Source organism: Vulpes lagopus, chromosome 12, assembly GCF_018345385.1.
Source record: "Vulpes lagopus strain Blue_001 chromosome 12, ASM1834538v1, whole genome shotgun sequence".
Classification (NCBI taxonomy): domain Eukaryota; kingdom Metazoa; phylum Chordata; class Mammalia; order Carnivora; family Canidae; genus Vulpes; species Vulpes lagopus.
The window spans coordinates 9502744-9530429 of NC_054835.1; the positions used below are offsets into that span (position 1 = coordinate 9502744).

Sequence of the window (27686 nt, forward strand, 5' to 3'; positions counted from 1 at the left end):
CTTGCTCATCCTTCTATAGGATTGTCGGCCTTTTTTTCTTATTAATTTGTAGCGGCTCTTTATATACGATGGATAAGGTTCCTTTGCCAGGTATATGTATTGCAAACATCTTCTCTCACTGTGGACTTAGATTTTTAGAGCTAGAGGCAATCCGTGCTCCCCCAATCCAACTCCTGAGTGCACTTGACTATGGGGTTACTCGGTCAGTTGTCCTTTTTGCAAAACAATATATTTCATAAGGGCAAAGACTTTGTGTCTGTTTTGTTTGCCCTAGAACTCCCAACACAGGACTGGGTGCAGAGTAGGTACAAAATAAATATTTGAGGAGTGAAATAATGGGTGATCCTCCCATGGGATGATTCTTGCAGCCTAAGGCTTCAAGGCATTTGGGCAGTTGTTGATTCCAGTCAACTGTTGGTAAAAAGTGCAGAGATAGGCACCCATGTGCTTTTCCACCTACCCGCCCACCCCACCCCCAACATAACAGCCAGCTCCTGAGTCTGTCTGTCCTTTCTCTGCCAACTGGAAGTCTGCCCACCTGCACCTGCCCTGAGGGAGGCGGTGGGGTGGGGGAAGCCTCTCCTGGAGAAGTCACATTTTAATTAACTTCCCCTGCAGTCACCAGAGAGGCCAGATCATTTTCAAAAACAAATGAGAAGCCAGAGCTTTGTCTGCAGCTCAGAGTGAGTCTTTCAGAAGGAATTCAAGGCAAACCACCCAGCACAGGCCCTGTGCACTTGCCTGGAACCCAGGGCTCCATCCCTTTCGAGGGAAGTGGGGCCTCCTGGGATTTGAGTTGGGAAAGAAGAGGGAGAACGATGTGTAGAAGAGGGGTGATAGGGTCTCCAAGAAGGCATTTCATTCATTCATTCATTCATTCAGCCCCTACTTGCCTGCATCTTTTCAATGGCACAGGGAGAAAGAGGGGTGAGGATAAGGGGGCAGGGGACACAGGGGTGATCTCTGTACCTTCTGCTCATTTTTGCTGTGAACATTAAACTGCTCTAAAAAAAACAAGGTCCAGGGGCACCCAGGTGGCTCAGTCGCTGAAGCGTCTGCTTTGGGCTCAGGTCATAATCTCGGGGTCCTGGGATCGAGCTCCGTGTCTGGCTCCCTGTTCTGTGGAGAGCCTGCTTCTCCCTCTCCCTCCTGCTCGTGCTCTCTCTCACTGTCTCTGTCTCTCTCTCTCAAATAAATAAATAAATAAAATCTTTTAAAAAAAGGTCTATCTTTAAACAACAACAACAACAACAAAAAAACCTAAAAAAATTAACCTTAAAATAAATGAAGAGTGAGAGTACATTCTACTGGGGGAGGCATGTTAAGCTGATCATCATGCAGTTAATGACTTGATTACACTGCTTTGTAATTTCTAACGGCTTTACTGACACTTAATCACACAGTGTACAATTCACACAAAGAAAGTGTACAATCCAGTGGCTTTTCGCTTATTCCCAGACTCATGCAACCATCACTACCATCGATTTTGGGATACGTCTTAGCCATCACTCCCCACCCCAAACATTCCAATCCCATCCCCCTCCCAGCCAGAAGCAACCACGAATCTACCTTGTGTCCATTTGGACTTGCTACTTGAGACATTTCACGTCAAGGAAGTCATGCAGTACGTGGTCCTTGGTGCCTGGCTCTTTCCCTGAGCGTCATATACAGACCCAAAGCCCTTCTGTGCTGCAGAGGTACTACTGGGCAATTTTGAAAGTGTCCTGTAGATAGAGCTCACCCTAGGGTGCCGTATGACAGGGAAAGTCTGGACTGAAGGCAACCCGGGAGAGCTTCACAGAGGAGGAGGTTTTTAATCTTGGGCATTTATTGAGCACCTGCAATGTGCCAGCAGGAAGGGGAAGGCAATAGAAGTCATGGTTCTGGCTGTGTGGGATTTTATCATCCAGACATTTGGGTGGCTCATGGGTATTCGTTTAGCCAGTGGATCTGAGCGTGGGCTGGAGACAGACAGCTGGTGTTCAAGTCCCAGCTCTGCCACTTTCTACTGTGTGGCCTTGTGCCAACTGCCTGACTTGTCTGTGCATCAGCTTCCTCATCTGAGAAATGGGGTTAGCAAGGGGGGCTGCCTCACAGGGCAGCTGTGGGGACTCAAGGAGAGGCGCAGGGGAAGGGCTGAACATTGTATCTGGGACACGATCAGAAGTCAACAGAGGCTCCATGAAGCAGAGAGGAGATGTTCTAAGCATCATGAGGAGTAGGACCTCTGACCTCAGGAAGCTGCTCCGCTAAAGAGCTGCAGGGCAATCTAATGATTAGGAGTCCCAGCTGGAGGCCCGACCCAGCCCCGTGTGGAACCCAGCCCAGCCCTTAGGAGCTGTGGGTCACCGCCTCTCTAAGCATCCGCTCCCCTGTCTATAAAATGGGGGAGTCACGTGGTCAGTTATAGGGCCATTTGTTCCTGCATCTCCCTCCTGGGGGGCAAGGAGGAGTGCACCAGAGACACCGGGAATGAGAGCGGCACCTGGGTGACTCAGTGGTTGAGTGTCTGCCTTTTTTTTCTTTTTTGTATATTTTTTTATTGGTGTTCAATTTGTCAACATATAGTATAACACCCAGTGCTCATCCCGTCAAGTGCCCCGCTCAGTGCCTGTTACCTTTGACTCAGGTCGTGATCCTGGGGTCCTGGGATAGAGTGCTGCATCGGGCTTCCCACAGGGAGCCTGCTTCTCCTCCTGCCTGTCTCTGCCTCTCTCTGTGAGTCTCTCATGCATAAATAAATAAACTCTTTTAAAAAGAGAGACAGAGAGACAGAGAGACCCAGAGAGTGAGGAAAGCTATCTAGCCACTCTAAAGGTGATACAGGCCTTGTTGCCATAGCCCCACCTGCAGGTGAGGATTTGAGAAGCCATCCACATCTTCACGAGCTGCAGTAAGCGCCATATAAGCCATCGTGTTTGGTAGGAATGAAGAGTCAGGTAGGAAAGATGCCCCCCACCCCACCCCAAGGGGGCCTCCAGGTGAATCTCTGTGAACCAGGCCTTCCAGCATATCTGCGTAGGTGAGTCACCTCCAGCTCCAGGCAGGCAGATCTGGGCTGGGCCCCGAATGCACCTACCCTGGATGAATGCGCCTCCTCTTTCAAGGCCTCAGGGGTCCTCCTGACTTGACTCTTGACTCTGCTCGCTTGTCCCTCAGCACGAGCACCGTAGCAGCCTTCTCCAGCGGGAAGAAGTGGCCCCTTCCATGGAGGCTCAGTCATCCACACCCTGGCAGCCCTGCAGTCACCCACAGGGCCTGTGGCAAAGTGAGCAGGTCCCATGACTCCCACTGCTGAATTTGGTATCATGTGGTTGGTCCAGTATTCCACTCCTCACCCCTGCTCTCTATCTTTCCCCAAACAGGCTGAACTTGGGAAGCCCCGAGAAAGAAGCTGTAGTCTGCCTGGGATCGACTTTAATTATGGACTCTATATCCGGGGGCTGGATGGAGGCGTCCCCGAAGGTGAGCAAGCCGACTCTGCACCTCAGGGGATTGAGCTCTCAACCCAGCCTGGCCACTCAGCAGCAGGCCACGCTCCGGGAAAAGAGCCAAAGAGTCACGGTGTCTGCCCCACAGCATGATTCTGATAGAAACCACAGTCAGGGCTTGGCCGAGATGGGGAGGTCCAGGCAGGGCCCAGGTGAAAGGAAGCAGGGACATAGCACGGGCCCCAGCCAGTGTCCAGCCTTGTCCCCAGGCAAGGGACTGTGCTCCGTCCCGTGTGAGCTTTGAGCACAGAAGGGGCTCAGGCCCGACCCTCTGATGGCCTCAAGGAGGTAAAGGCCAGGCCGACCCAGCTCCACCAAAGATGCTCAGGTGCCCTGTGGGATCTCTGGGGATCCTGACCCCTCCCTTCCCAGCAGGCCGAGCAGGGCTGTCCCCGTAGCAGGCTCTGGGCTCATGGGAAGGTATGCATGCCCGGTTCTCCTCAGTCAGGTGCCACCACCTGCTTCCTTCCCTGACTGCCACACCGTGGTGCTGTCTCTCCCCACGCCTAGCCATCGGACACTGGAACGTGTTTAAGCAGCAGCCCACCTGCCCCCACGAACTGACCCGGAACTACATAGCCATGAACCGTGGGGCTGTGAAAGCCGGCCTGGTAACTGCTCGGGAGAATTTCCTCTACCGTCAGCTCAACGACAAGCGTATCAGTGACCAGGATGACCGGCACGTCAAGAAGGAACTGCCCTCTCTCCCACCAAATATGACGTTTGGGATCCGGGCACGGTAAGGTAGCTGGCACGCAAAGCTGTATCCCTCGCCGTGGGGCAGGAGGGTGCCCAGAGGTGACTGCATCAGAAAACAATGTGAGGCATGATTTTTGACTCCAGGAAGGGGCGAGAGTTCCAGGCCTGTTTGATCAGTGTGTGTCACAAACCTTGGTCACAGTGATTGGTACAGCAGCACACATGAATGCATGACACTCTATAAAAGCAGAATGTGGTTGCATGTAATCAAATCTCAACTCAAACTGCCTTGATGTTTTTGTTGTTTTTATTTTTATTTATTTTTATTTTTTTTTAGAATTTTATTTTATTTTATTTATGATAGTCACAGAGAGAGAGAGAGAGGCAGAGACACAGGCAGAGGGAGGAGAAACAGGCTCCATGCACCGGGATCCCGACGTGGGATTCGATCCCGGGTCTCCAGGATCGCGCCCTGGGCCAAAGGAAGGCGCCAAACCGCTGCGCCACCCAGGGATCCCCTTTTTGTTGTTTTTAAGTGGGATTTACTGGCTTATATGATTGAAAAGCTCAAGGGTACAGTTTCAGGCATGGCTGGATCTAGGTAATCAAGGGATATGATCAGTGTTTGGTGTGTCTCTCCGTGTTGTGGCTGTGCTTCTCAGTCCTGGCTTCATTCTCTGACAAGCTTCTTCCTCATGTAGCAGAATGACCAGGAACAGTTCCATTTTTTGGTGGGAAGAGCACAGAAACTTCAATAGCCTTGAGATTAAAATTCTTTGGTCCAACTTTAGAGCCTGGCCTATCCCTGAACCAACCACCATGAATAGGGATTGTGAAGTGTACCGATTGGTCAGTCCTGGGTGACATGTCTGCCTCTGAACCAGTTGCCAAGACCAGGAGATCCTGATGCCCTGATCGGCCAGGCCTGATCTTCTGCCCCTTCTTGGAAGGGGTGGTGGGTTGGAATCAGGGTCTACCATCTTAGGGGCTGGTGGTGGGAAAGACGCAGAGATGTGGGCTCTGACTCCAGGAGGAGAAGAGCAGAACACAACAGCAGACAAAAACATCAGACATCCGATACAGCAAGCCTTCCTAACCTGTTCTGTGTCACAGTCCAAATCGGACAAAAATCCCTGATATTTGTGCCTCAACTGTACAAATAAAGAGAAGCACTTGCAGCTGGCCAAATGGCCAGGGGCTGCCAGCTGCCCCAAGCACCCCCAGATGCCCGAGACTGAGAAGCCAGTATCCTGGTCCAAGTGCCTCTGACGATCTGTCCCTCACCCTCATCTCACTGTTCCTGGATAGGTGACTTCCTCAGTCTCTGCCACCATACTTTATTTGTTCGTTTATATATTTATTTGGTGGTTCCTTCTTTATTTTTATTTTTTTCTAATCTTTTTTTCTTTTATCGTGGTAAGCTTTACTATTTTTAAATGTATAGTTCCCTGGCATTAAGCACATTCACATTGCTGTGAACCACCACTGCGTCTTAGTGGGCACCCGAATTGCCTTCCTTTTTAAGGTTGAATAATATCCCATTGTACATATATACCACGTTTTGTTTACCCATTTATCCATTAATGCACATTTGCATTATTTCCACCTTTTCAGCTATTGTGAATAGTGCTGCTATGAACGTGGGTGTGCAAATGTTTGAGTCCCTGCTTTCAATTCTTTTGGGCATCTGCCCACTAGTGCAATTGCTGGGTCATAGGGGATCCTAGGTTAAGTTTTTTTGAGGAACTTCCACAGTGTTTTCCATAGTGTGAGTCACCATACTTTTGCATGCTTTTCCCTTGCCTTTTGACCCTACCTAGTAAAACCTCCTTGTTCTTCAGAGTTCAGCTCAGCATCATCTCTGCGGTAAGCTCACCTACCTCCCATGGACATCTCTCTACCTAAAATGCATTTCTATTCACCAGCCCTCAAAACCCACAACGTGACACTAGAGACATATTGGAAAGTCCTGGACTGGCTTATCTAATCGTCTGTATGAAGAACCCGCCCCCCCCCCTCCCCGGGAGTGGGACAAGGCCTAACCCTGAGGCAGCTCATCCAGGCGCCTCCCATGTACACCATCCTTTGCCCCCTGTCAGTCCCTCCAAGGCCAGGCAAGGTTTCCCAAGATTGCCCAGAGTGCAAGGGGAACAGAGAGTCCCACTATGCGCCACATCACTAGATGAGTCTGGGCCAGTCACCAGTGTCTCCAAGACAGCATGGTTTCTGGGCGCAGCTCTGGCTAGGGGTCAGCCTAGGGTTCTAGTTCTGGCATGGTCCCCAACTGTTCTCCCTCCAAGGCTTCCAGTTCCTCCTCTGTAACTCAGCATTCCAGGATTCTCAGGTTATATTTGGGCTCTGTGCTAGTTTCCTTTCCTTGTCTTTTAAACCCCTGTGCAGGAGGTCTGTGGGGGTAACTTGCCAGCTTAGGCAGGGAGAAATTAGCTGACCTCCCTAAACTGTGTTCTTGACCTGATGTGCTTATAATTAAAATAACAAAGTTTTAGGGGCACCTGGGTGTGCAGTCAGTTGTATCTGATTCTTAGTTTCAGTGCAGGTAGTGATTCCAGGGGTTGTGAGATGGAGCCCCACATTGGGGCTTCCTCCATCTCTGCACCTCTCTACCACTCTCTCTCAATAAATAAATAAATAAATAAATAAATAAATAAATAAATCTTTAAGAAAAAATTTTAGAAGACATAGAACATGAGCCATCACCTAGTTCAAAGCCTTTATTTAAAACAAGAAAGCAGGGGCACCTGGCTGGCTCCATCGGTAGAGCATGTGACTCTTGATCCTGGGGTTGTGAGTTCAAGCCCCATGTTGGGCATAGAGCTTACCTAAAAAAAAGAAAAAAAGATTAAAAGTAAAATAAAAAGGGACACCTGGGTGGCTCAGTCAGTTGGGCAACTGATTCTTGATTTGGCTCAGGTCGTGAGATCAAGCCCTGGTGTCAGGCTCTGTGCAGATTCTACTTGTCCCTCTCCCCATGCTCCTCTTTCTCTCTAAAATAAATAAATGAAATCTTAAAAAAAAAAAAAAAAAAGAAAAGAAAAAAAGACAAGAAAGCAGAAGTTCAGAGAAGTGAATAGACTTTTCCAGGCAAGTTGTGACCCAGACAAGAACCAGATTTAGAGTCAGGCCAGCAGACTCCCTGTCCAGTGCTCTTTCTTCCACACCTTGCCTCCCTGGGGACTGAGTTACATTGCGAACACCCACAGCTTCTGGTCCTGGGGCTGCGTTGTTCCACGTACAATGGAAACGCTTAAGTCAGCCGGGCTCAGAAAGGACATCCATTATCATCTGGCTTTCAATATAAAATCTTAAATTGCTATAAAACTGAGTGGCTACAATTCCAGGGGAAGGACGTGATGAAGTGCCGGCTATATCTTCTGTGATGGTAAATGGGCTTTGCATATGCAAATTGAATGGATTTTAAAATGGTATTTAATGACAATTTTCGTAGCAGACGTTAACATTAATTGCACAAAAATGAAAATGCTGCATTAGGTTGCTGTTAGCAGCAAATATCGTGGCCATAAAGCTTTATCTTTATCAACAGCAGCCCTTTCTCATGTGACAGGGCAGCTCAGCAAATTGCAAGCAAAAGGGCTTTTACGGAGCAAAGATATCCCCCAAAGCAGGCCCAAATCAGCATCAATTCCGCTTTATTTCTTTGTAAGTGGAGGTTAAGTGGCTGCTGGAAAAGCTTTTACCAAGATGCCCAGCCTGCCTGCAGAGCCCCTCCACCTTACAATGTAAGTGCGAGGAGCAGTTAAAAGATGATCGCCCCTCTCCATAATGGGGCTATTACTTTGAAGTTATGGGGCCGAGGCCCATTTCCTAATGATCACCTTTTACAAGTCTCAATTGTATTTATTTCTTTACTTTAAAAGCATGTTAAAAAACCAAATCTGATTACACACGACTACCCGAGGAGTTGTTGGGGTGATTTGGTCCAATAAATAAATAGACAAAGAAACAAATGAGTGCTATTTACTCACACGTACAGATATGTTAAAAAAAATAATAAAGTCCCATCTCAGACTAAATACATGGAAAACACACTCTAAGCTAGGGATGCTAATGAGCATGCTAAGTGCCACGTGAGGCAAAATTCTGACCACAGCTATTACTCTTGTGCCCCGGTATCAAATCCTCTTGCCCTTTGTGTATCTTACAGTGCACAAAATAACAGGTGTGAGGGGGCAGTGCACAACTCCACCTGCCCACCTTCCCAGCCTCTCCATACCAGACGGGATTCAAACCTGAATTTGGGGTTGTTCAGTTATTTCCTCTCCAGTTAGCTCATTTGGTTTCCAATCCACGCCGATTTATCACAGATTGTCGCTATGTTGGAAAAGTACATTTCAGTTCATGAGCTGGTGTGGCTAAAAGAAAGTGGAAGCCCCAAGCAATGATCAGGAAACAGTGCCCACGTGGACGTGGGGTCACGAGCTGGGGCCACGGCCAAGTCAGCCCACAGAGATGTTTGGCCCCTGCAGTAATTTTAAAGTTTTGAATGAGTTGCCACTTTTGAAAAGTCAGGCGATTTCTATCTCTCTCTCTCCTTTCTTTCTTTCTTTCTTTCTTTCTTTCTTTCTTTCTTTCTTTCTTTCTTTCTTTCTTTCTTCTTTCCTTTCTTCTTCTTTTCTTTCTTTCTTTCTTTCTTTCTTTCTTTCTTTCTTCTTTCTTTCTTTCTTTCTTTCTTCTTTCTTTCTTTCTTTCTTTCTTTCTTTCTTCTGTTTTATTAATTTATTTATTCATGAGAGACCCAGAGAGAGAGGCAGAGACACAAACAGAGGGAGAAGCAGGCCCCTCATAGGGAGTCTGACACGGAACTCCATCCTTGGACCTGGGGTCACACCCCCAGCCAAAGGCAGACAGTCAACCTCTGAGCCACCCAGGCATCCCAGTCAGTCAATTCCATATAAAACCCTGGATTTCCCGCTTCTCCTAAAAAGTCAAGAGCCCAGCAACCGCCACCCTGCCTGGCTGTTTCTCCCCTTGTTTGCTATTTGTCTGGTCCTGGTGGGAACTGAGTTTGCAACCCACTGGTGTAGACTGGCCATCCTGACTCCTCAGCTGACTGCTGGTTCCTTTTGTCCTTTGATAAAGTCCTCTGTTGTCCACTGACAGCAGCTGCTCTGAACTGGGTTTATGTGTCAGGCACTTCGTGCATGGAATCACCAATGCTAACATCAGCCCCATGAGGCAGGTATCAATGTATCATCCACTTCTCAGGCCAGAAAAGTGGGTACAGCTTATGGTTGCAAGGTGGCAGAGCAGGCCTCGTGCCCTGCCTGGCCGGCCGGCTTGGAACACCACACATCTCAGATGAGGCAGCTGGCGAGAGCCTGCGCATCACCGCTCTATTGCCTCACCGTCAAATCTCAGGCTTCAAGTCAGGGAAGGATTTTAAATTCTCATTACCCAGGTGTAGGGCCATCACACAGATCTCCAAGCACACTGTGACCCGAGGTCCTATAAACAGATATGTCTGGAGGCCAGAATGTAACTATTAAAGAAACACTTAATTATTGATGCATTTTAATAAGTGTTTGCAAATGTTCACATGCCCTTGGCACATCTTAATTGTTACTGCTCCTAATTGGTCCGGCATTGTCAGTTATGATGAGTCAGGGATGGCGGGGAGGGGAGGAGCAGCAAGGGCCGGGCAGCAGCTGGTGCTCCTGGCAGATTCTGGGCACCCGGGGCCCTACCACTCTCCTGCCTGGGAGCCTCATGCCGCACGCAAGGCAAGGATGCTACTCTGTGTATGACATGGGCCAGATGAAAGGTAGGTAGCCCCTGCTCTGAACTCATAATGGCAACTACGTATTATTGCTATAATTCCACATCAGGCCTGAGCACCTCCAACACACCCTCTCCTTAAATAACTCTGAACAGCTCAGTGAGTGCCATTTGGGGCTCTTACATCCCATTAGAAGAAGAGACAGAGGGTCAGAGAGGTGAAATTATTTTTGCCCTGGCCTCCCCGTGCTGGGATGGGGGTTGGTGTGGCCTGGACACTTGTGACGGTGACTGTGGCACTGATCTGCCTGCCACAGGATGGAGGTGATGTGGGTAGAGATGTTACCCAGGTTTTCTCTGTGCTAGAGAGGGGTTGAGACGGAATGTGTGTATACACTACATAGAGTGTAAAGCCATTCAGTCTGGATTTTTCTTAGAGCTTTATTTTTTAAAAGATGTTATTTATTTATTCATGAGAGACACACAGAGAGAGGCAGAAACACAGGCAGAGAGAGAATGAGGCTCCACGCAGGAAACCCAATGTGGGACTCGATCCTGGGAATTGGGGATCATGCCCTGAACCAAAGGCAGACGCTCAATCGCTGAGCCACCCAGGCATCCCTTTTTTACAGCTTTAAATTTAATCTGAAGACAACGAGCTTCCCTTCCAATGTGCCCCTTCTCAGTCCCCTCCCCTTTGGTGGCCTCCCACTTCCTGATAGACAAACTCCTCGATGGGGCACCCAGAACCTTCGCTGCACTGGATGCTCCAGGCCGGCTTTGGGCACCTTGGTATCCCTGCTGCTGACCACAGTGCCCTTGCTGGAGGGGGTCCTCAGCAAATACTGGCTGGATGAATCCACCAACAAATGGTCCCACTGGAATCTGAACTCAAAGCCAGTAGCAACGTGCAACTTTGGTAGGATACTTGGTTCACCCACCAATTAGTCTTGTCTAGGACCGCCCCCAGCCCCCGATTCTGGTGCTGAACGCATTCAGACCATGGAGAAATGAGAAACACAAGAAAGGTAGGAGACGCTACCAGCCCACCCTCTGTCTGTGCTGCTGCTCGCCCAGCTATCAGATGCATCATCAGCCTGACGTTGACAAATGTGAAGGATGGAGGAAATTTTACAGGCTGTTAAAAAATGTTTGCTGCCTGACAGGTTTTTTGAATCTTTCTGCCAAGCTGATTTATTTTACAAATTTACAATGGGCCCATCAATCACTCTGGGTTATTTTGTTTCTCCCAGAGCTGACGGCCAAAATCCAAGCCGCCCACCCAAACTCCTATAAAATAATAATAAGCCCCTTCCCAGACAGCCGTCCCAGCGATCCAAGCCAGATTCTGAATGGCGAGCCCAGCTCCAGATCTCCGGGTGGCCTGAATGAAACCAGCCTGACCACGAGGGGGAGCATGTGGATCTCGCAAAGTCCCTCGCACCTGACACACACATCCTGCTGGTGAAAAAACCCACGGGGCCAAAAAACAAAAAAAAAACAAAAAAACCCAAGGGGCCTGACCAGCTCCCAACACTCACAGTGAATAGTTCTCTGCTCTCCTTGACGCCCTCGTCCTGGAGACCAGGGGCAATGTCAGTTTTGTCCACTGCTACATCCTTAGATACGGTCCAGGGCCTTCAAAGGCTTTGAAACGGGGTTATTGAACGTGAGCACACACAGTCCATTTGAAACCAGAGAGGAGATGGTAAAGCCAGAGTCCTGCATCATTTAACAGACTGTGCTGTGTTGCCCTGTGGTTGATGCTATGAATCGATATTGTGGTTGATGCTGCCCCAAAGGGTGGATGTGTCCCTTGGCCATGTTACTAGAGTCTCAAGTCCAGAACAAAGGGAGGTGACCCTCCTACTCTGTTCTGCGGCTCAGGTCACACCTGTAGCATCAAGTTAAAAAATGTGAGGTCATAAAAAAAAAAAATGTGAGGTCATACATTCGGGGAAGGCCCATTAAACAGGAATGTGGCCAGAGACAGCAGGACTGGGGGTGGGTGGGATGAGGGAGAGAAACCACTATGTACAAAGAACACGACAATAAATGAGGACAGTGGAGGGACTTTGTTCTCAGAGATTTGAGAGAACAAAATGAGGACCGGTGGGTGTGTTTGGAGAGCAGTACTGGTGGCCCAGGTGGCAAAGCCTTTCTAAGCAGCTGACAGGTGCCTCATCTCCTGAAATCCCTACAACTCCATCCAGCAGGGAGTAGCATCTCCGTTTCATAGATGAGGACACTGAGGCTCGGCCAGTGACTTGCCCAAGGCTCACACGGCCAGTTGGTGACAGAGCCAGGATCTGAGCAACGTCTCCTTCCAGAGCCTCTGCTCCTACTCACAGTCTGCATGTTTCCGGGAGGCAGAGCCAGACCCTGGGTGAGGAAATCATTTCTCATCCTGAGCCCCTGGTCTCCTGGTGAGTCCTTGGCCCTGGGATGGCTTCTGTGAACAACAGCTGCAGCCATCAGTGGCTGATGCTGGCGAGAGCTTACCAGGGACCTGGCTTTTCACAGAGTAACTCAATTGATCCTCACTGCAGCCCACACCTCCTTTTACTCACGATGAAACTGAGGCAGGGGCAGTTATGTCCTGCAGCAAGAGCTCACAGGTTATGAGAGTGAAAGCTTGGGGATTTGGATCCAGGCAGTTTACTCTAGGACTTAGAACAATCTTACCTTGGGTGGAGGTGTTGGCTGGCACCCCAGACCTGCACATCACTGCCAGGCTGCGTCCCGGGACACCCCAAACTGGGTCTGACAAGGGTCCCCTCCTCCTCGGGGGCTGCCTGCTTCCATGGTCCTGACCTGGGGGCCTTTTGTTAAAAGAGGTCCAGGCAGGGAGAGTAGCTGGGAGGAGATGTGGCAGGGGGCCCATCCTCTCCCCCTTCCTCTCTGGGCCCTCTGCCTGACTGCTGCTCCTTCAACCTCTCCCATCGCCCCAAACTCCTGCTCACTCCTTCCTCAGAGGTGGCTTTGTTGCCAGAGTAAAGAACAAGACATTTTTCATGCTTTGCCTTTTTTCCCTCCTGGCTCTCCTGTAGCCCAGACAGAGATTTATTCCCGGCCCGAGGCTCTGAGCGTTCGGAGCAGGGAGGGCTCAGGGAGGCGCTGTGGGCCTATAATGGATAGGGCCGCGCTCCCCTGGGGCCTGGCCCTCCCGAACCCCATCCATCAGGAGCCGCTTGGTGCCAGGGTCAGCGCTAACGAGGCCCTGGGCCCTCCCCCTCGGGACCTCCCCAGCTCCTGCTTCCCGCTTTTGATTTTTGCAGAGCTGGGCCTCGCCTGCCCTCATTGGTGGGCTAAGCGCAGGAGTGGGCCTGGTGCCCAGCCTCTGCAGCTCCAGCCTGGACGCAGCTGGAGCGCTTGCTGGGCTGCGGCTGGCTCTGCCCCTTGGTGACACAGTGGCCCCTGTGACCTGGGACACGGAGGAGCTGGTCCTGCAGGGAGCCCACCAGCACCCCCAGGGCCACGAGGAGAGCCAGGTTTCGAGCCCAGCACAGCTCCAGTCCTGCACCACGCAAGACCCACAAGCAAAAACATGCATAGAGTAAAGCGTGTCACTGAACATGTTGTACTCAAGGGCCAGCTCCGTCCTTTTCCCTTTGGAGGCCAGATGGAGGTGGCCGTTGGTACCAGAAAACCAGGTGCCCTGCATCAGGTTCGAATAATAATAATAATAATACCAGCTTCCATTTCATTTGCTCCTTGGGAGTCAGGCACGTGAGACAGGTGCTCATGCACATCCTTTATGTGACCTTCAGAATGACCCTTTAGCAACAACGCTCTTTGGGGCACCTGGGTGGCTCAGTGGTTGAGCATCTGCCTTTGGCTCAGGTTGTGATCCCGGAGTCCTGGGATCAAGTCCCGCATTGTGCTCCCTGCATGGAGCCTGCTTCTCCCTCTGCCTGTCTCTCTCTCTCTCTCTCTGTGTCTCTCATGAATAAAGAAATAAAATCTTGGGAAAAAAATGCTCTTTTTACAGATAGGAAAACTGAGACCTAGAGACACTTGTCTGTGAGCATGTGGCCAGAGAGTGGGAATTGACCTCAAAGGTCCTATCTGTTACTCCTGTCCAGGCTTTACTCAGTGCCATGAACTTAGGGCTTCGAACAACAGAGATTTATTCTCTCCTAATGTGGAGCCCAGAAATCTAAAATCAAAGTGTCAGAGGGCCCTATTCCCTCCGTAGGTTCTAGGTGAGAACTGCTCCTGCTTCTGCCAGCCTCTGGTGGCCCTGGGCCCTCCTGGGCTTGGGGCTGTGTCCTTCAGCATCCGCTCTGTGCTCACAGGGCCTCTTCTCCATGTGTCTGGGTCTCTCCTCTTTTGTTTCTCGATATGAATCCAGGGCTTCCCCAGTAATCCAGGTAATCTGACCTCAAGATCCTAAAGCAAGTTACACCTACAAAAGCTCCTTTTCCAAATCAGGCCATGTTCATGGGTTCTGGGGGTTAAAAGGAGGACATATCTTTGGGGGGGGACACCCACTATTCACCCCACTATGATCATCGAGACGTCTTGCCACAGAGTCAGAAAGCCCTGCATTTTAGGCACTGTGGGGTTTGGGGGAAACTGCTTTATTGATAACTGAGTATTTCCTTTGGGATGCCTACTGCTGGAGTCTTATTACATGTTGCCCATCATGTTTTTGTGGAAAATAAGAACGTGGCTTGCAATCAGCCAAAAGATGATAGATATCAATGCTTTCCAGAGGAGCAAATGTTTTGCCACCCCTTTCTTCTGTGTTTATTAGGAAACTCTCCAAACATACAGAAAAGTCCAGGAGCTTCATAACTAACTCCATGAACCTGCCGCTCAAATTTAGCAAATTTTTTTAAAGATTTTTTTTTTAAGATTTTATTTATTTATTCATGAGAGAGGGAGAGAGAGGGGCAGAGACAGGAGAAGCAGGCTCTATGCACAAGGAGCCTGATGTGGGACTCCATCTGGAGACTCCAGGATCATGCCCTGAGACAAAGGTAGATGCTCAACCACTGAGCCACCCAGGCGTCCCAAATTTAGCAAATTATATATATATATATTTTGCACTATATTTGCACCCGAGCCCTTAGCAAAGAAATAAAATAGAACAAATGCATCCCGTAGTCCCTTCTCAGACCTTCCTAGCCCCACACCCTTCCCTCTGTTCCCAGAGGACCATCCTGAGGTTGGAATGTGCATGCTCCCCATCCCGGTTTTCCCATCTTTGCTACACTGTTAGATGGCCATAAATAATGCATATTCATTTGTTTGTGTGGCTTCAAACCACATATATCCCTTTGCGTGGCGACTTGCTTTTTTCACTCCATACCTCTGCAAATGTCACCCTGGTCCGCTGGGTGGGGGTATTCATCTCCTGTCACCTCACATGCAGGTGTGCGAGAGTCCCCAGGGTCACGTCCACAGGCGGGGTTGCTGGGCGGAAGGGCCTTCCTCAGCTTCTGCCAGACACCAGCGCCCTCTCCGCCAGCCTCACTGCCCCCCACCCCCGCAGGACAGGGAGGCCCCGTCTGCTACTCACTTTGTCCCCAGTGCCAGGACCCCTGCATAGCAGACGTCTGAGCGGTCTACGCGGCATTTCGTCCCCAGGCATGTCCATTGGCTTTGCTGGGCCTTCTCCCCCAAGATGGGCTCAAGCCTGGAGCCCAGGCAGGGGGCAGCAGGGGAGCTGTGCTGCAGGTGTTCAGGGGGAGCTCCCAAGTTTCGGGTACAGGCCCTCAAGGTTGAGAGAAGCTTCCGGAAAGCCCGTCCAGCTCTGCTGCCCATCCTGCCGCCGCCCGCCTCTGGGCGCCTGTGTGGGGAAACTGCTAATTGACTTCACCCTTGCGAAAAATGTTAACAAATTGCAAATGACCTCTTAGACAAATTTAGAAGTCAGGAGTGTGCTGCTAACTAAGCCTCCCTCCTCTGTCATTAGCTTTTATGTTGGATCCACAAACAATTAAAAAATAACCACAAGCCCAGAGGTCCTCTTCTCTAATTAGCTCTAAGAGTCCTGCCAGGGAGAGCTGCACCTCAATTACCGCCCCTTCCTCTAGGCTAGTTAGAAAAGACAGGCCCTCAGGCCAAGGGGGGGCAATTAGGAACAAGGCAGTGGGGGTGAGGAGGAGTGTGGGAGCCGCAGCGGGGGCCCCCAGGGCCAGAGCTGATGGGTCGCCCGCCCGGAGGAGGTGCTTGTGGCCGCTGGGTTGGAGGGTCCTCTGCAGGAGCGAGGAGCAGAGCTGGAACCCCCAGAGGGGCCCAGGGACCACGTGGGCCAGGACCTCGGGGGGGGGGGGGGTTGTGTAGAGGGGGAGCTGCACCCTTGGTGAAATGCAGAGGCCTGGGCCCCAGGCCTGGTGAATCAGAAAGTCAGATGACGGATAAACTGTTGGGGCGATTCTTGTTGGTCAAGGCTGAGGATCTCTGGCTGCAACAGGATTGAAACGCAGCTTCTGATGCAGGCACAAGCTGTGTCTTCCTGCTCCTGGGCCAGTGGTGGCAGCACGACTTCTGTGGCCCCTGGCCCTCTTGCCCTCATGAGCCCCTTCCTACACACACACACACACACACACACACACACACACACAGTATTCTAATAATTTAAAATATTTTATGGCTGTGCTGATTTTAAAAGAAATTAAAACATTTTTAAGGGCCCCTAACAGTGTCTTAGGGCCTAAGCATCATGCTCCTAGGCCAGTGGACAGGCTGGCCCTGCTTTTTCCCTTCAGACCTGCCCAAGCCCTTCCTCCTCCTTTCCCACCCCTGCCTGAGGGAGCAGAGAGGGAGGCAGGAAGAGGCTGGAAAACTAGCTGTGAAGCCTGAAGGCCCCAGACTCCACACGGCTCTCTCCTGCTCCCATGGTGAGGGATTCTCAGCACATCACTTACTATCTCTGTGGGCCTCCATTTCTACGTCCTCTTGGGTCTGAAGAAGTGGTGTGAGCTCATCAGTCAGGAGTTCTTTGAGCTCTTGGGAAGAGAGACACCACGGATTGTCAGAGTATTGTTGGGATTCAAGAGGCATAGAGCCTGGGCTACAGTTGCACCTGCCTGGAGAGGCCTGGCAGGTAGAAAGGGAGGAAGCTGCTGCTGTGTAAGGCAGTAGGGAGTGGTGGGGTCGTGTCACACTTGGGCACATGCCTGGCCTAGGGGCAGCGGCTGAACCCGGTTATTGACATGTGGGAATGTGGCCCAGGGTGGCCGTACCAGACAATCTAATACCTCATTAAGGAAAGCCAGACATTTGGATTTTTATGTGAGTTCCGATTTTCTTTTTTTTTCTTTTTTTTAAATATTGGTAGCAAAGAGTTTTTCAACAACCACACTGAGCACATGTGTGGGCCAGTGGGGCCTGGAGTCTGCTATTTACAGCTGTGCTGGCATAGTACTGCTAGTTCCGGGTCCGAGCAGGATACTTCATCTCCTTGAACTGTACCAATAATTCGGTATCATTAACAACTAGTTCTTTATCAACCGGTTCCCTCATGGGAAAAACGGGGAGTGATTATAGTCACAGGTCCTCCCTTTAGTGGGGCTCTTGTTGCGGGGTGCGGGGGACAGGAACCAGCCCCAGGCATGCAGGGGCAGCGTGGGAAGGAGGGGGCATGGGGGTCAAGGGTCCCCAGAGGGGTCTGGCAGGGGACAGGACTATTTTGTATCTTGACTGTGCGGTGGGTGTGTGAACCTCTCCGTGTGATGAAATTGCATAGAAATAAACACATAACACACAGATGAGTCCAAGTAAATCTGGGGGGATCCAAATGAGATGGGCTGAGATGGGCGGACTGTGTAAGTGTCGATATCTCAGGTATAATTTTGTTCTTTGGTTGATGTTACCATTTAGTGGATGTTACCATTTCGAGGATCTGACCATTTATTTGATGTTGCCATTTCGTTGATGTTACTACCATTTTATCGTTACCATTGTGTTAATGTTGATGTTCCCAAGCTCTCACCATGGAGAGAACCCGGGTTAGGGGTCACACAAGGGATCTCTCCGTTTCATTTCTTACAACTGCCCATGAAATCTACAACGATTTAGATTATTTAAAAAATTAATTTAAAAAAAGCAAAATAAAAAGTGGATGCAGCCATCGTGGCTTCGGTACCATATAGGCAAAGGTAGCAGGAAGCACTTACAGCAGTGCAGCTGTAGGCAAGAGCCAAGGCTCGGTGGCCAGTCACTGAAGTCACCTGGCTGTCAGACAGACGCAGGAGCCCGATGACCAAACCTCAGGTGCGGAGAAGGGAAGGCGACCAGGCCCCGAAGCACAGCTGCGCGGTGCTTCTGAGCGCGCAGACCCCACCAGGCAGGAGGAACGCCTCCAGCTGACGCTCGGGAAGCTAGGGCTCCTCGGACGGTGGTGCCACTGTTGCGTGTCCCTCGTGGGCCCGGTTTCCTTTGAGAACCTCTGACAGAAGCCCAGCCCTCCAGCCTTCTCCCTCCTTCAAAACCAGACCTTCTCCGGTCCTCGGCCGCAGCCCACCCCGGAGGCCACTGGTCCTCCTGCAGCCCCAAGGCTGGTGCCAGTGCCTGCGCCTGCCCCCTGGGAGCAGCAGACCCCTGGCATATGAGAGATGGATTTTAATTTTATTTTAACAAAACAGCTGTCTCCACTGGAAGAAGCATCGAGCGCCAGATAAGGACCAGTTTTGAGCGGAATCACGTTGAACAGACCTCCATGCTGTCATTGATTTGCCAGGAAGAAAAAAATTGCCTCTGGCTACTAAGCCGAATTAGTAGTCACTGATGACCAATTATTTTAGCCCGCTGTGAACGGAGAGCCGTACTAAAATCCGGTTTGTCAGACCCAAGGCTCCTTTCTCAAACACCTTTCAACAAATGTGTACCTGAAGTCCCTCAGAAGGTTCCTGCAGCTTCCTCTCTTCCGCCAACTTCTCCAGCTCCACAAAGTTTTAATGAGCCGCGAAGATGAAGATGGGTTGCCATGAAAGGGGCCCCCCTAATCCACAGAGCGCTCTTTGGCAGAGAGGAGCCGTGCCGGCAAATCAGAGCTGTCAGCCCTCATCCCCCGCACGCACAAAGTGTCAGCCTAATGTTTGCAAATGATAATTTCCATTTCCCTTGCTCGTCCCTGGTGCCTTCATCCGAGATCAACCCCTGGTCTGGGGTATCAATCGCGAAGCCGCAAAGATGGATTGGATTGAACTAATTTGAAGTTTCTTGCAGGCCTACCCCGAGTAGAGCTGATTTCGTTGCATTTTATTCCCCATTTTCCGCTTTATTAGACTTAGTTTTGACACGGTTTTGTTGTTAGTGAAAACGTCAGGGTGGTGAGGAACTTCTCCGAGAGGTTCCTGCCAGGTTATGGGCAAACAATTTGTCACCGACGGGCACTGCTCAGACACGGCGGAAAGAGCACGCAGAAATCCTCGTAACTGCGGGTAAGGACGCAAGGCCCTCGCGACGGGGTCGCCCGGGTTCAGGACCCCTTGGCCTCTTGGCGGAGGGAGCGCTGTCGGAGCAAAGCCGAGGAAAGCACAGCTTTACCACCTGGGCGCCGAGCAGGACCAGCGATGAGGCCACCCAGACAGGCCACTGCACAGCGACCACCGGATCTCCTAGATCCACTTTGGGGTGGCTGAGCTTACAGCCCGGTCGTGAGGAAGCAGACTAGAGCCAGGGGAAACCTGGATGGGGACCCCGGGTGGGCGCCCCAGCCCTCAGCTCTGGCACCTGGCCACTCTGTGTCCGTGAGCAAACCCTGGGCAAGGTGCTTGATCTATCTGAGCTTCAGTTTCCCTCTGTGAAAGTGCAAATGTTCCCCTTCACTTTGGGAGTCATGAGGGAGGAATCAGTGGGACCACAGCTGGAGCGCTCAGCAGCAGGCTTGGTGTAGTAAGTGGTATTAAAACAGGAGGGGGATCCCTGGGTGGCACAGTGGTTTAGCGCCTGCCTTTGGCCCAGGGCGTGATCCTGGAGACCTGGGATCGAGTCCCACGTCGGGCTCCCGGTGCATGGAGCCTGCATCTCCCTCTGCCTGTGTCTCTGCCTCTCTCTCTCTCTCTCTATCATAAAAAAAAGAAAATTAAAAAAAAGAAAAGAAAAGAAAAAACAGGAGGTATTTCTGACCTGCGGTTAGTCTCCAATGCCCACCAGGCCGGGGCTGGGCTGGGAGGCACAGCGCCAGCCTGATCACACTCCCTGTCTTTGTTCATGCCCACCCCTCTCTCTGGAGTCCCCTGGCTTCACTCCCCAAAACCAGCCACACTCTGCTCATCCTCAAAGATCTGTGCCCTTGCTGAATTAAGTTCCTGCCTCCTGGCTCCAACAGAAGCTCTACCTCGGTGCTTAGGCATGGGGTGGAGAGGTGGGGGGAGGCAGTGCAGCAGGCCATGCAAATGCCACACTCACTTGCTGTGCGGTCTTCGGCGAGACAGTGAACTTCTCTGGGCCTTGGATTTCCCATCGTGAAATGGGAATATTAATATCTGTCTCTAAGCACGCCTGGGTGGCTCCGTTGAGCGTCCGACTCTTGATTTCAGCTCGGGTTGTGTGATCTCGGGCTCATGAGTGCAAGCCCCATACCCATCTCTACGCTCAGCACAGAGTCTGCTTGTCCCTCTCCTTTGGTTCTCCGCCCCCCTAAATAAATAAATAAATAAATAAATAAATAAATAAATAAATATCTTTAAAAAAAAAAGATTTATCTATTTATTCATGAGAGACACACACACAGAGAGAGGCAGAGACACAGGCAGAGGGGGAAGCAGTTTCCATCCAGGGAGCCCGATGTGGGACTTGATCCCAGGACTCCAGGATCACCACCTGAGCCAAAGGCAGGTGTTAAACCGCTGAGCCACCCAGGGATCCCTAAATATGTCTTAAAAAAATAAATCTGTCTCTAGAGCTGTTGTCCTCAAGATTGAGGAAGCAGGTGGGAAGTGTGCACTGTGATGATTATTGTTATTTTTGCTGCAGGGTGCAGAGAGCATGTCCCTGCATTTTGTAGAGTCCAGCCCTTTAGGGGGAGCACCTTCATGCTCCTGGGTGGGTGGACAAACAAGGGAGTGGACACTGGGCTGAGATGTCACTCATGGGATATGTAGCCCTTCCTACCCTGGAACCGGTCTGGCTCCTCAAATCCTGTGCCACCACCCCACTCCCAGCCTAATTCACTCCACCACAGCAATGGTTGTGACATGTGGCTGTCACCATGCCTCTTCCTCTCTCCTCTTGCTCAGAAACCATCTGCAGCTCCCCAGTACCCTCACCAACACCTTCCTCTGTTAGGGCTCCTGCCTTGGCCATTCTTCCTTCAATCTGCCTTCTTAGTTTTTCTCTTAAAACAACTTTATTGGGGGGTGATTTGATTTATAGACCCTGAAGTGATTCATGTACAGTTTGATGAGTTTTGACAAATGTATACAACCTTAGGGAGAGGGATGCCTGGCTGGCTTAGTTGGTGGAGCATCTAACTCCTGGTCTTGGGAGCCCCACATTGGGTGTAAAGATTACTTTAAAAGAATTTATATGCTGGGTATTCAGTCAAAATACAGCACATTTCCATGACCCCCAAAAGTCTCCAGAACCTGTTTGTGGACAGTCCTTCCCCTGCTCCCAGGAGGACCCCCACCAGTACCAAGCTCCCTGACTCTGGGGTAGACTTGGCCCCGTGCCTTCTGCCTTCTGGGCCCCTCCCCAGATGCTTGTGCATGGCCAGTCCTCTGTTACTCTCTGCGCTTTGAAGAGCCTCCAAGCAGCCCCCAACCCCACCTCCGAGGACCCCTCCTGTATCACATGAAAGCACAGCCTTTCACAAGCCCTAATCACTTTCAAATGGTTTTAAAGATTCGCAGTGAATGGGTCTGAAAGTCCCAGATTCTCCTGGCTGGGTGGGCCCTCCGAGGACCACCCACCCCCTAGCCGGAATCCTCTTAGACTATACATCCTCAGGGAGGGGCTGCTGCCCTGTGCCACCTGTCTTGACTGGGCCCTCGGTTCTCTGAGGACAGCCACTGCTGCCCCTTTCAGGGTCCAGGATCCACTCCAACTTGCTGGCTTTAATTGCTGAGCCCCTCATGACAGGGAGAGACAGGAAACAAAAGACCCTGTGGCTGGCCCTCCGTGTCTGCGCCCTTCCTGCAGGATGGAAGGGCCACCCCACCCCCATCACTAGTCTCCCCAAGGAAAAGCTCATTTCTTCCAAAAACCTCCTCTTCGGCATTGCAGTGGAGGAGGAAAGCTGTCCTCAGGGAAGGGGTCCTCACCGGGAGAGGGACTGGGATTCTGGAGCCACTCAGCCTATTCACCAAGCGCAGGCTGGCTGTCCAGGCTGGGAGGTGCCCAGAGAACAATCCAGCCTCGACCCCTGTTCCATGGAGCTCAGAGCCTGATGGGACAGGTGGATGCTGAAGTTGTTGCAATAAAAAATATCTAAAAGATCTTTATGGGTGCGAAGTGCAGGGACAGTCATCCTGCAGAGCTAAGGGAGGTCTCAGGAGGGATGGTGGAGCAAGTGGGGGCAGGGGGTGGGGCTCATTCAAGCTGAGACCGGAAGATGACACAGGAGGTATCCTGGGGTGTGCTGGTCTGGGAGGAGGTGGGAGCCGGATGCAGTCCGGGAGATAGCACAGAGCCCTTGAAAATTGTGTCCCACGCCCCAAGGGCAGTGAGAAGTCACCCATGGGTGTCGAGAAAGATAGGATCCGATGTGCATTGTTAAGAAAGTCTCAGCTCCTGTGTGGACCAGGGCTGGGGGCTGTTACAGGGCCTAGTGAGAGAGGAAGGGTCTGGGAAGGTCTGGGGTCCTACCTGAGAGTAGCCGGGCCCCCAGAGTCTGGCCTTGGTCTGCGGTTGGCTCCCTGGCGGACCCCTTCAGTCTCCGTGTACATCAATTGGCACTCTCCTGGCTGTAGCCCGAGGGTAGGAGTCCGGGCTTTGCTGGTGGAATGTGCCGTGTGACCCTGGTTCAGCCATTTGACCTCTCTGGGCTTTGGCTTCCCCACTCCCACCTTTCCCACCTCATTTAGTGAGGATAAATAATTAAGACCTTCCGTGTGCAGCCCCTCCAGCTTCTCAAAAGCAAGCTGTAGATAGGATAGCTGTAATTGTGACCACAGGGGCTTCTCAGCCTGTGGCAAAAATCATTCACTTTGGGGTGGAAAAAGAATGCCGTTTTTTAAAAAAAATCATCATGATAAAGAATTACATTAACTTAAAAAAAAAAAAAAAACCCTGAACATGTTTTAAGGTAGCAGCAAAAAGTAGTTGCAGAAGAAAACAAGGAAATAGCTCCTCAAGATGCATCCTCAAAGGGTCTGGTACCCAGGGAAGCGGGTAAATTCCCTGGCACAGCCACGCACGGCACCTCCCTGGCCCGGAAGGCCTGGCCACCCTCAGCTGCTTGCGAGGAGCTGCTGCGAGTTCCAGTCTGATGTTTTCAGGGGCGAGATTGGGGGGCTTGCATTTGTCACCCCTGTTACTGGCTGTGTGTTCCTGGCCAGGTCACGTGACCTCTCAGACTTGGAGCTCCCTTCCTCTCTCTCTCTCTCTTTCTTTCTTTCTTTCTTTCTTTCTTTCTTTCTTTCTTTCTTCCTTCCTTCCTTCCTTCCTTCCTTTCTTTCTTTCTTTCTTTCTTTCTTTCTTTCTTTCTTTCTCTTTCTTTCTTTCTTCCTTTCTTTCTTTCTTTCTTTCTTTCTTTCTTTCTTTCTTTCTTTCTTCTTTTTTTTCTCTTTCTTTCTTTTCTTCTTTCTTTCTCTCTCCTTTTTTTCCTTTTATTCATTGCAAGAGTCCTAGAAGCAGTAAACAGACTGAAGAGGAAGGGCCCTCTCGCCTCTCCCCCCCATCATCCACAAGCTTCCTTCCAGCCTTTTCTCCGCCCGTCCACACTGGTGTGGATGCAGGTGTCTGCATTATGGCTCTTTCTCCCAGACTTGTGTTTTTACACTTCACATAGGTCTCCAAGATCTTTCTGGGTCATTTACACGGTGGCCAGAGCCACCCTATTCTTTTTGGTGGCTATACAATATTTCCTAATAAAGACACTGTTGCTTTTATAAAAGTGACTGGCACCCTAAACAAGTGGGAGAATTCTAGAACACCCATGTTGTGTTCAAACCTGCTCTGAGGGCCGGGTGCTTCCCCAGCTCCTTGCCCTGGTAAAATCTCAGACATCCTAGCCTTTTCTGCTCACATTCAGTACAAAAGACATTCCAGCGCACTAGTTAAGATGTCTAGTCGAGTGTAATAATCCAAACTTCTGGCTTCACTGGAAGGAAAGTTTCTCCCTCTGCTCCCCTGCCCTGGGCTGGAAGCTCAGTGGGCAGGGACAGGGATTGAGCTGCCCTGTGTGACCTGTCTCACCTCCTTCTAGGCTCGGGGGGCAGGTGGAGGGCTGACAGAAGGGCCCAGTTAGTTTGGGGTGTTACAATGATTTGGGAATCTTTCTTAGGAACAGTCTGGAAAGCCCAGGAATACTGTCTAAAGCGAGGTTGTAGGAGCTGGTGTGACAGATCCCCAGGCCCAAGCTTGAGGCTCTGTTAATATTTTATGCACATGGGTCAAATTGGAGCTTTCATGTTGTCCTAGACCAATCACCCATTTTGTTTTGGTTTTCACACATATTAGCATAAAGTCATCGACACTGTCCTCTTACAATCAAAATAAGATCTTACTTACACTCGAGGGCAGCTTCAGGATTTGTGCGACTTGGAACTTATTCAAGCTTGAGGCCCTCTTTGAGAAAGAAAATTCAAAATCATGAATACAAATTTAGGCTCAAAACTTAACACCTAATTAGACCAAGAAAAGAAAAGATTGCAAATTTAAGTCAGCTGACGAACACCACAAATCGCAAAATTACAGAAAAATCAAACTTGAAAAAAATTAATTGCCTGACAAACCCTGTCTTCATATTCCTCCCTCCCTCCCACATTTTGAGACCTCCTACTCCTTGTTCACCTCTTTGTATGACAGGAATTTTATAATACTTTCCCCTAATGTGCCCATATTAAGCAATATTGTCCCTTGAAATAATTCTAAAATCACAGGAAGTTGTAAAGACAATACAGAGAGATCCTGCATCCTCTGCATGCAGCTTTTCCCCAGGATAAGATTCTATATAACTATGGTGCAATGTCAAAACTAAAAAGGTGGTGTTGGTACAATACACCAACTTTCATCACTTTTATATGTGCTCATGTGTGTAGATCTGTGTAGTGCAGTCAAGATACAGAACTGTCCCGTCACCTCAAAGATCTCCCTCCTGCTACCCCATCGTGACTTCCCTCCCTGCTGGACCCTAATCCCTGGAAAGTTCCTCAAGGTTATGTGCATGAAATCACATGGTGTGTGACCTTTTGAGATTGTCCATGTCCACTTGGCACAATGGCCTTGAGATCCACCTAAGCTGTGGGTTCCAATAGCCAATTCCTTTGTACTGTTGAGTGGAGTTCCATAGTGTGCGTGGACCCTAGTTTGTTCATCCACTCATCCACTGGAGGATGTTTCGGTTGTGCCCAGGTTAAACTAATAAGAAAGCTGCTATAAATCTTTGTGTACAGGTTTTTGCATACCTGTAACCTCACATTTTTTTTTTTGGAATAAATGTCTAGGAAGTACAGCTGCCGGGCCATACAGTAAGTGTATGTTTAGGGGTCTTTTTGTTTTTTTAAGAGTTTATTTTTAAGCCATCTCTGCACCAATGTAGGGCTAAAATTCACGACCCCAACATTAAGAGTCACATGCTCCATGGACTGAGCCAGCTAGGCATCTCTGTATGTTTAGTTTTTTAAAGAAACTGCCAAGTTATTTTCCAGAGCGGCTGTGCTGTTTCGCATTCCCACCAGCAATGTAAGGGAGGCTTGGTTTCTCTGCATCCTTGCCAGCATTTGGTACTTCTCATTTCTGCATGAATGGGTGTGTAGTGGAATGTCATCAGGGTCTGAATGTGTGTGTCTCTGATGGCCAGGATGTGGACTATTTTCTCCTGTCCTTATGGGTCATCCATACTTCCTCCAATGAAATGCCTCTTCGTTTGCTTTCCACATTGACCTTGAGAGCCCTCCACAGGTTCTGAGAGGAGCACTTTGCCAGATGTGTGGTTTGCAGGGATCTCCTCCCGGTCTGGGTAGCTGGTCTTTTCATCTTCTTGAGAGGACCTTCCACAGAGCAAAAGTTCTTCATTTTGAGGAAGTCCCAATGTATCACTTTTGTTTTCTCATATGGATCATGCTTTTGGTGCCAAGTCTAAGAAGCCAGCACCGAGCCTAGCCTGAGTTCCTAAAGATTTTCTCCTGCGTTTTCTTTAGAAAGTTTAATTGGTTTACATTTATATCGAGATCCTTGATCCATATTGAATTAATTCTTGGGGAAGTTCTGAGAATTCAGTTGAGAGTTGTTTTGTGTTTGTTTGTTTGTTTTTTGCCCACAATGTCCAGTCATTTCAGGGCCATCTGTTGAAAAGACTATCCTTCATCCATCCAGTGGCAATGTCCATCAACTTACAGACTTTATTTTACCTTCTGTGTACCCTAACTTTTAGTACCCTGAATTATGAAAAAATGCATCTCCTAGAATTTTTCCTGATCTTTCTTTCTCTGACTTGCCTTCCTTCTTTTTCAATGACACATAATTGCTAAGAAATGCACTGTGCCAGCTCATACCGGACATGAGCCATTCCTGCCCTGGTGGTGTGGGCATCCAGTGGTCGAGGCTGGTGACAAACCTGTAAACAATGAACCTGAGCACTCGTACATGGTGGGCACCTGGCAGGGGCCATCCGAGGATGCACTGTTGGGCAGGTCCTCTGGGGAGGCGACCCCACGGCTGAGACTAGGGGAAGCTGAGCATGTGCCAGGTGGAATAGGGGTGGGGAAGGCTTGGGGGCCCATGGCCTGAAGTCTAGGCTTAGTGTAAAACAAGAAAGTGTAATGTGACCCAGTTTATGTCCTGACAAGCCTCTCCACCTTTCTATCCAAGCTAATGAGCCAGAGCAGAAATGGGCAAAACCTGTTGGATGTCCCTCAGCCAGCCAGGCTGGGGCTGCCATGACCCCCAAGGTTTGTCAGCTGTTTCAACCTGCTCTGAGCCCCTCCCTGCCTGTCTCCAGGTAATAACCACTGACCGGAGCAGGACACAAAGACGGTCAGCCCAGGCTGCAAGAGGGCCTCAAAGGGAGGCTCTTGGTGATGTATGCAATGGGGGCTGCTGGGAAGACAGCTCTTCTGTTGTGAATGGCCTCTTGGGGTAGATACTGTGAGCTTACGCATCTCATGTCATTAGAAAGCATGGCCATAAATTAGGCTGCTCAGAAGCATGGGGTGTGTAATAATTAAGCAATAAAAGTCACCACAGGGGTAAAGGAACCAGAAAACAAAGAGCCACTGTTTTTAGACGCACTGCAGACTGCTCTGTAAAGAGACCTCTGAGCTTGAGTGGCATTTCAAAGCCGCTGAACCTCTGCTGGAATAGAGACCTGGCTCAGCCCAGCCCCAGGGAGGTCTGCACACTGGAGAGTCAGACTACACCAGGAGAACACACCGGGCATGGGGTAGATGTTTAGGGTACCATCGATTCTATATCCCCTTCTGGGGCCATGAAATCCAAAACCTGGAGGGGCCTCACAGGGAGTGAAGCCAGTCATGTAGAGGGGTGACAGGGAAGGGAGAGGGGTGCGGCAAAGTAACACCTGATGCTCCAGCCAGTTGTCGCTACACAGGCAGATAGGCCACATGGTCAGAACTTGCATATTTTCAAGGCAATCTGGAAAGCTGGGTTTTCATGTAAAAT

The 27686-nt window shown here is 50.2% G+C and overlaps 1 protein-coding gene across 1 annotated transcript in view; it reads left to right on the plus strand.

Annotated features, from left to right (window-relative positions):
• CFAP77 (cilia and flagella associated protein 77) overlaps positions 1 to 27686 on the plus strand; it is a 133114-nt gene that overhangs the window by 72227 nt on the left and 33201 nt on the right. Inside the window, exons 2-3 of the mRNA XM_041726762.1 lie at positions 3366 to 3465; positions 4002 to 4230. Coding sequence (XP_041582696.1) covers positions 3366 to 3465; positions 4002 to 4230 — 329 coding nt within the window. The remainder of the gene's footprint in view (positions 1 to 3365; positions 3466 to 4001; positions 4231 to 27686) is intronic.